Source organism: Populus euphratica, unplaced genomic scaffold, assembly GCF_000495115.2.
Source record: "Populus euphratica unplaced genomic scaffold, PopEup_1.0 scaffold336.1, whole genome shotgun sequence".
Taxonomy (NCBI): Eukaryota; Viridiplantae; Streptophyta; class Magnoliopsida; order Malpighiales; family Salicaceae; genus Populus; species Populus euphratica.
The window spans coordinates 189,107-198,164 of NW_011500225.1; the positions used below are offsets into that span (position 1 = coordinate 189,107).

The 9,058-nt window shown below is 35.7% G+C and overlaps 2 protein-coding genes across 2 annotated transcripts in view; both read right to left on the bottom strand.

Annotated features, from left to right (window-relative positions):
* Positions 1–5,828: 5,828 nt before the first annotated feature.
* LOC105112368 (calcineurin B-like protein 4) overlaps positions 5,829–9,058 on the bottom strand; it is an 11,678-nt gene continuing 8,448 nt past the window's right edge. Inside the window, exons 9-10 of the mRNA XM_011008061.1 lie at positions 8,212–8,214; positions 5,829–6,239 (exon numbers count right to left, since the gene is read on the bottom strand). The gene's annotated coding sequence lies outside the window, so the exon portion shown is untranslated. The remainder of the gene's footprint in view (positions 6,240–8,211; positions 8,215–9,058) is intronic.
* LOC105112375 (calcineurin B-like protein 7) lies at positions 5,888–8,399 on the bottom strand. Its single transcript, XM_011008067.1, has 6 exons — positions 8,321–8,399; positions 7,418–7,699; positions 7,211–7,263; positions 6,904–6,984; positions 6,695–6,807; positions 5,888–6,306 (listed from the first exon to the last, which is right to left on the bottom strand). The coding sequence occupies exons 1-6, from the start codon at positions 8,397–8,399 to the stop codon at positions 6,243–6,245; spliced, it is 672 nt and encodes a 223-aa protein (XP_011006369.1). The 3' UTR covers positions 5,888–6,242.

Sequence of the window (9,058 nt, forward strand, 5' to 3'; positions counted from 1 at the left end):
CCTGCAGAAGAGAAGACGATGATGTGGCATCAAAAACTAGGTCACATGTCAGAGAAAGGTTTAAAGGTTTTCTCTGATCATAAGTTACTCCCTAGGCTTACAAAGGTTACTTTACCTTTTTGTGAGCACTGTGTTACAAGTAAACAACATAGGTTGAAGTTTGGCATATCAACAACTAAGAGTAAATGTATCTTAGACCTGATTCACTCTGATGTATGGCAAGCACCGGTTGTATTCTTGGGAGGAGCAAGATACTTTGTATCATTTATAGATGACTTCTCCAGGAGATTAACTCATCAAAGTCTTTAAGTGGGAGAATATGAAACCACCCTAACATTGTTGACTTTGTCAACAATGTTTAGCACCAATTGGTGCTGTAAATTCAAAAACAATGGGCACTAATTTATCAACAATGTTAGGCACCAATTTTGTACCACCTACCTTGTCCTTGTCTTTTGCATGGATGCTTGCTTATAAATAGGCAATGCATCCAAGCATTGTAGACACCATAAGTGAGAAACTTGAGAGCAAGTAGAGAGAAAGAAGAGAGGGTGAGGAGAGAGTAATCCCACAAAATTGTGAGGTATTTGTGAGATAGTAAGTGAGGTGTTTTCTCCTAATAATAGAGAGTTTTTTGTTGTTCTCCTATTATTAGAGAGAAGTTGTATTCCCACATTATTTAGTAAAATCCTTCTATACTTGCCTGTGGACGTAGCCTAATTGGGTGAACCACGTAAATTCTTGTGTGTTCCATTTCTCATTTTATCTTGTCCCTTACCTTTTGTCTTGTCGGGTTTGCATGTCAGTATCCTAACAAGAAAAAGGCAGACATTATCAATGACAGAACAACTTAGTTTTTTAAGGATAATTGAAATAAATTAAAGCTATATTTTACATTCTAATAACCAATCTTACATAAATTAATAGTTGTTTTAAACATTATACAAAATGATAATTTTAGTAGGACATACAAATAAGACACGGGAAAGTGCATCTGGCTAAATCAATTTCACTGGTCAAGGGATAATGCAGGAGCAATGCTTGTGGAAAAATAACTGGAATATCCATTGAAGTATATCTTGGAAGTAAGCTGAGGCAACTTTAACAAGGAGTTTGCATGAATCATCCTGTTGATAATGCACTTAAAAGGCATTTCAGCAACAAGAACAACCAACTTATCATCCCTTGGTGTTTGTTTAGATGTCTTTGACTGGTAGCAACCGATGAAAACACCTAACACAAGTCATTCAGAAAATTTATTGGCAATCAGTAGGATCATACCAACGGTACAACTTGAAAACCCCGCCTGCCAATTGTGAAGGAATATCCTAGATTGAAAAAACAACCGAGGTTGAGTGTCTGCAACCTTTAACCTGCTGATAAAGATTAAATTCAAAGACTAATAGCTCATATGATATTATGATCGGTGATGGCTCGGGTCTCTTCCTGTGTCCACACATCTCACAACACTTTTAAATTGAAAAAAGGTTCTTTATGTTCCTTCTATGGAAAAAAATCTTATTTTTATTTCTCAATTTTGTACCACTAACTCTAATAATGTTTCCATTGAATTCTTACCAACTGCTTTTCTTGTAAAGAACATTCACAAGGGGCCAACATTTTTAAAGGGTAACACTAAAGATGACGTCTATTGAGTGATTCATATCTCCACCCTTGCTTGCTTTTTCAGCATCTGAACAACTTTATCTAAGTGGCACTAAAGATTAGGACAACTAGCTTTTCATATTCTGAAACAGATTGTTTCTAAAAATAAATTCCAAAAATAAACTTGATTTCTCTTCTTTATTTTCTAACAATTTCTTATGTAATGCTTGTCTGAGTAATAAAAGCTATAAATTATCATTTTCTTAATCCACAATTATATCTTTTCAACCCTCTGAAACTATCTTTTCTTATGTTTAAACGTTTTCAATTATATCAAATAATAGATTTAAATATTATATAATTTTTGTTGATCATTTCACCAAATATATTTGATTCTATCCTCTTAAACAAAAGTTAGAATTCAAGGATATTTTTATTAGATTTAAAGCCATTGTTAAAAAATATTTTGAAAAAACCATCAAAACACTTTATTTTGACAATTTTAGTGAATATATTGCCCTTGCCTATTTTCTTGCAACAAATGGTATTTCTCATCTCACCACACCATCTTACACACCTGAACACAATAGATTTTCTGAACATAGACATGTTCACGTTATAGAAACTGGACTAGCATTACTCTCTCATACATCTCTTGTTTTAAGTTATTGGATTTAAGCATTCGCCATTGCAATTTATCTAATAAGTCGTATGCCAACACCCACCTTGAACCTTTCTTCTCCCCATAAACAAGTTTTTACAACTTCTAATTACTAAAAAATTAAGAGTTTTGATTGTTTATGTTATTCGTGGCTTAGACCATATACAACCAACAAATTAGACACCCGCTCCAAACCATGTGTCTTCCAAGATTATTTTTTAACTCAAAGTGCCTATAACTGTCTTGATGCATCCACTTCCAAAATATATATCTCTAGGCATGTTAGATTTGTTGAATCTGTCTTTCCTTTTAGTCATCTCCTTTGATGCCACCACTCACTCTGTCATCTGCAATGGGTGCCTAACAATAATCTCCCAGTGAAGCTCTACTAATGCAAAACCTGCTCGCTACATCTCCTCCATCAGCATCATTTTCACCTGACTAGGCTGTCACATTTTCACCCCCACCGACACATGATCCTTTACATACTAATAATTCTCCACACCAATCACTACATATATATGAACCCACCCGAGCCTTAGCCATAACTAACCCACACCATGACTGCTAGAGCTTAAAAACAATATCCGCAAGCCTGTCACCAAAATAAACCTTCACATTCAATTAACCAAAGGTGATGATCATGAACTGAAAACCTTAAAAGATCATAAATGGTGTCAAGCCATGTCTGAAGAGTATGATGCTATAGTAAGAAATGACACCTGGGCACTAGTTCCACCGAATATCAGCTAAAATCTAGTTAGATGTAAATGGATATTTCGAACTAAACACAAATTTGATGGTTCTATTGACCAGTTCAAGGCCCAGTTGGTTACAAAAGGCTTCCACCAACATCCTGTAATAGGGCTCGGCTCTCTACAGTACTCGTACCGGTTCTTCCTCTCTCCACATATCTCACAACACTTTTAAATTGAACAAAGTTCTTTATGTTTCTTCTATGAACAAAAAATCTCATTTTCATTTCTTAATTTTGTACCTCTAACTCTAATAATATTCCCATTGAATTCTTACCAACTGCTTTTATTGTAAAGAACATTCACACGGGGGCAATATTTTTAAAGGGCAACACTAAAGATGATATTTATGAGTGGTCGGTATCTCCATCCTTACTTGCTTTTCAGCATCAAAACAACTTTATTTGAGTGGCATCAAAGATTAGGACACCCAGTTTTTTATATTCTAAAACAAATTGTTTTTAAAAATAAATTTCAAAAATAAATTTGATTTCTCTTCTAAAAACAATATCCGCAAGCCTGTCACCAAAATAAACCTTCACATTCAATTAACAATTAACCAAAGGTGATGATCATGAACTGAAAACCTTAAAAGATCATAAATAGTGTCAAGTCATGTCTGAAGAGTATGATGTTTTAATAAAAAAATGGCACCTGGGCTCTAGTTCCACCAGATATCAGCCAAAATCTAGTTAGATGTAAGTGGATATTTCGAACTAAATACAAATTTAATGGTTCTATTGACCAGTTCAAGGCCCAATTGGTTGCAAAAGGCTTCCACCAACATCCTGTAATAGACTACCAAGACACATTCAATCCTGTTTTAAAACCGATCATTGTCTGAATTGTTCTCAGTATCGTAGTTAGCTATGAATGAACCTTACGACAACTTGATGTAAACGATGCCTTTCTTCAAGGACATCTATAAGAGAATGTATACATGTCTCAACCGCTAGGATTTATTGATATTGACAACCCTCTTATATCTGTAAACTCAACGAAGCATTTATGGCTTGAAACAAACCCTTCCGGCGTGGTACCATGTACTTAGAACATTCCTTCTATAGTTTGGTTTTCAAAATTCATATGCTGATACATCACCTTTTGTCTTTCATGCGGATGGCCACACCATGTATCTTCTTGTTTATGTTGATGATTTAATTCTCACAGGAGACAATGCTACCAAAGGTAATCACTTCATTGCCATCCTTGCTCAGTGCTTTTCAATCATAGAACTTGGTCTGCTCATTTACTTTTTGGGTGTGGAAGTTATCCCAAACATACATGGCTTGTTAATCTCATAAAGGAGATATATTATGGATCTTCTCACTCAAATCAAGATGCATGATGTAAAGGCTGTACTCACTCCCCTACCATCCAGCCCCACTCTCAATCTCACCTCAGGTTCTTCTCTTTCTGATCTCACTAAGTATCGCCAGGTAGTTGGGAGCCTTTAATATTTGCTAATAACAAGACTAGACATTGCCTTTGCTATCAACAAATTATCCCAATATATGCATTGCCCAACAACTGAACATTAGTCCTTTGTCAAACAGCTACTACGATAACTTGTTCACTCTGTTGATGATGGATTACAACTCTACAGAGACTCTACTCTCAGTTTGCATGCATTCTTAGACACTTCTCTCAGTTTACAAGCCTTTTTTGATGCAGATTGGGCTGGAGACAGACACTTTTTGGTCATCCAGTGCTTACATTGTTTATCTTGGCCAAAATCCTATCTCCTGGTGTTCTAGAAAGCAACAGACAGTTGCTAGATCTTCCACTAAGGTAGAGTATTGCTGAGTTGCCAATACAGTCGCTGAACTTAATTTCATTTGTTATCTTTTAACTAATCTTGGTATTTCGCTTCCCTAGTGCCCTGTTATTTACTATGATAATATAGGAGCAACTAAACTCTGTTCCAATCCGATTTTTCATTTCTGTATGAAGTATCTTGCCATAGACTTTCATTTCATATAGCTCGTATCTCCTCTGAAGATCAGCCTGTGGATGCTCTTACCAAGCCCCTTCCAGAACATTGTTTTCTTCAACTTAAAAACAAGATTAGAACTCTCTCTTGAGCTTTATCTTGAGGGGGATTAACAAAGATAATCAGTTACTTCACTTACTCTTCCTTATCAGGTTTTTTTATTTAAATATATTCAAATGTATTTAGTTGTCATTCATAAATATAGAATTTAGTTGTAACCTTCCTAGTTTGTAAGATCTTCAATCACTTGATTTGTATCCATACGGTTGTTTAATGAATGAGAAGTAATCAGCTTTGCAATTCTTTACTACTTTACATATTTTTGCCCTTGAACCTCTTGCTCCTGCACCAGCACCACCAAAGCCTAAAAAGATGATGGCGCAGAGAGTCCTATGGTTCCAGAAGATACTTCTGGTTCAGTAATATGCATGGTGCATAATACTCTGCTCGTGGTTGGAGGAGGCTTAGTTGCCGCTGCTCTTCCTCTGTGACCATCGAGTTTTGGCCAGGTATCTTGGAGTGTCTTAGTTGCTGCTGCTCTTCCTCTGTGACTATCGAGTTTTGGCCAGGTATCTTGGAGTGTGGTCATTTCTTCACCAGTGGTTCATGATTTTGCTGGTTACAATGAACGGTGATGTTCAACAGTTTAAATGCTTGAAAAATTGTCATATCCACTCAATTTTACTCGTTTTGTGAATAACTTTGCATTTAATTCAGTATTTTTATTGTTCATTGATCTTTCCTTCTCTTCCTTTTCCTGCTTTGATCTCTATGTGGAATTTTAATGGATATCGGCCAAAAACATTTGTTGATGTGCCTTAATTTTTCAATCATATATTGATTTGGAAACAGATGGAGCATGCTACCTGTCTCTTTAAAGAAAAACAGCAGTAAATACAAAAACACAACTCTTAACAGTATCTGCTTAAATACTACCACATACATTTTCAAAACATACCACCACTGAATTTCTTCTGCTGAAATGCAATATACTTGTGCAAAACATGAAGCAAACTAAGCTGTGCTGACTCTGCATTAAAGAACAAAACCAAGAGGCTTAAAATGGCTAATAAGTTGCACCTCGATCAAATCATGGTTGCATTTCAGAGGGTTGTAAAATCAAGAGTTTCTAGCCCTTCTATCGGCATTCATGCAGATTCCAACATCTTTTTAGTTGAGCTCTGATTATTCAAAAGCGCCCCATGCTAGAAATTATATAATTGATCTGTTACATTTCTGACTCTCCCACTTCAGAAATTAGTGCGAAGCTGGGAAAGGCCATAGATACATCCCTGGAAGAAACAAAATGGTCATGCTGGAAGTCTATTATAGTAATCAATGTTATCCTAGAAAACATAAAGCCATGCATATCATATGAACCCATGATTTGAAACCATGCTCAAGGAAAAAAAAAACAAAAACTTAAACTCAACAAACTTGACTGCATCAGCAAGTTGACTGATGGAACAATAGCTATCAAAGAGGAACGTTGAAGGTGCGAGGGTTTTTAGTTAAGTTTTTATGGGATTAAATGTGAAGAAAGTTCACCAGAAAATGCAGTGATCACCGATCCAGGTTCAATTTTGGGGCACTGTCAAGATTAATAGTTTTCCAGTAACAAATTCAGATGCAGGGTTCCTTTGCACAATTTACAAACTGATTTTGGAACTTGCTACTCACTTTAAGTAAGGTAGAGTCATGTTCTTGATAATAGAAGGATTCTTCAACACAAATTCCTTCCATTCTTCAGGATCAATTTTTCCATCGTCTTTTGAATCAGCATCACTAAATGTCTGTCGAGGAAACCATTCGAAAAAAAAGAAATATCAGAATGTTTCAATCACATAAGCAAGAATTAACAGATTCGACAAGACCAAACCAATTGGAACCTTATCAACAACTGTCTGGACGACATCATCTGACAATTCCAAATCCGATTCCTGAAGAAGGGCCACTACCATCTCCTTCAACTATCAAATAATCCAAAATTTAGGCAGAATATAAATTTGAAAACACAATCATTGCTAAAATAATCATTTTCATTTTTCAAAACATTCGACTCAATTCTCTGATTTTATAATTCTTCTGAAGTTCGTGAATGTAGGATTATGGGGGAAAAAACTTTAAACATTCAAGTTCTCAGCATATTATAGGAAATATACTATATGGTATGCAAGGGAAAGAAACGGAACACACCTCCTCCTGTTCAATGAAACCAGTTTGCCTTAGATCATATAATCTGAAAGCAACTGCAGTAAGATTCTTCCCTGATTAGTAATTTATTCATCACCTGACTAACAAAAACCAAATTGACATGCAGAAGAAAATGGATATTTGTGTGTGAGGGTGGGCGGGTGCAGGTACACCTACATGCATTATAGTCGAGGGAAATATTAACCTTACAGTAGATTTTTTCTTCAACTGGAGCATTTGGATGGAAGACACCCAAAGATTGAACGAATTCTCCAAACTCAATTACTCCATTGCACTTGACATCAAACAAATCAAACATCTGCAGAAGTACCAGAAGTAGATGCAACTTAGAAAGAAGGTAAAGGCCATAGCACCAGGCGGCTGCACCATGACCATATGAGGAAGAATCTCTAGCATTGTGAATTATTAAAATTCTCTGAGAGGAGCCATAAAAGGCCTGAAAGATGCACCAAAATCTATACTTCCAGTGGACTGGCAAATAATTATTTTAATCTAATAACTTAAACTTATAGGTAAGGTTTTTCAAGATATGATTTATATTATTTTCTAACACATCCTCTCGAGTAAAAATTCATTAGGCTTGAAATTTGCACAGACCCATATTACCTTATACTTAATTTTTATCAAATAAATGAAAATGATGAGATTTGAACTCATAAATACTTAATCATTAAGGCTCTGATACCATGCTAAAGAAACATTTCAACCTAATAATTTAAATTTTTAGATAAAATCCCAAAATATAATTTACGTTATTATTTAAAATTTTGCTGTTTCATATAATAATTTTCACGATATGAAATGGTACTTTTAGCAGGGCAAGCAACTAACTCTGAGCAAGCTGTTTCTAGCAGAAACTTAAACTAATAATTAGGAACAGAATTGTTTTTCCTTCTCCCCTTTTCCCTAACAGCATCATATGCATGCTTCTTATTGTTTCAATATTGTCAAAAAAAGGTTAATATACAGGAACCAATCAAGGCACTCTCTATCCATCCATGTCGTAAACAAAAAACAACAGTTGTCCAGAAATTAGTGGCATATCCATTGAAGCATAGCTAGGAAGTAGGCTTGTTGATAATGCATACTCACAGGGTGTTCCAGAAGCAAGAACTGTCAGCTCTTTACACCATGCTGTCGTTTTTGTCCTCTTTGACTGGCAGCAGCCCATGATCAAGACAACCAGCACGATCCACTTATAAAACTTTTTGGAAATCAGCAGGCATGCCAACGGTGGTTTCTACTGAAAAAAATCCCACCTGGCAATTCCCAAAGAAATACGCTAGATTGGAATAATTGCTAAGCTTGAGTATCTGCAGCCTTTAACCTGCTGAGAAAGATCAAATCCACGAAACAAAGACATATATCTGGTCATGATCAGGAACAACAAAAAAAAAAAAAAATCAAACCAATTGATCCACCATTGCTGAAAGCACAGAGATCAAGGTTAAAGCAAAAATTCTTACCTTGAATTGCCGGATTTTTGGAATCTTATGGATATCCCTCTTCGTTTAAGGATGTAAGAGCTCAACTTAAGTGGTAAGATCAAGAAGACGGTGTCATCAGCACAAAGAAAACCCACAAAGCAGACCTTTACTTGTCTATGGCAAGACTCCTCCGGTCAGGTATGATGAGTTTTCAGCAACCATTTTCTTCCATGTCACTGCCAGTTGACATTTGTCCAAAACGTACTCTCTTTTAGCCACACGTCCAATTTGTAATCTTTTTGAAAGCTTGCGTCTATAAATCTACATCCTCAAGAGCATAAATTAATATAAAGATATGGTTGAATTTTCAAAACTTTCGAACACGACAAAGAATTTCACAAGT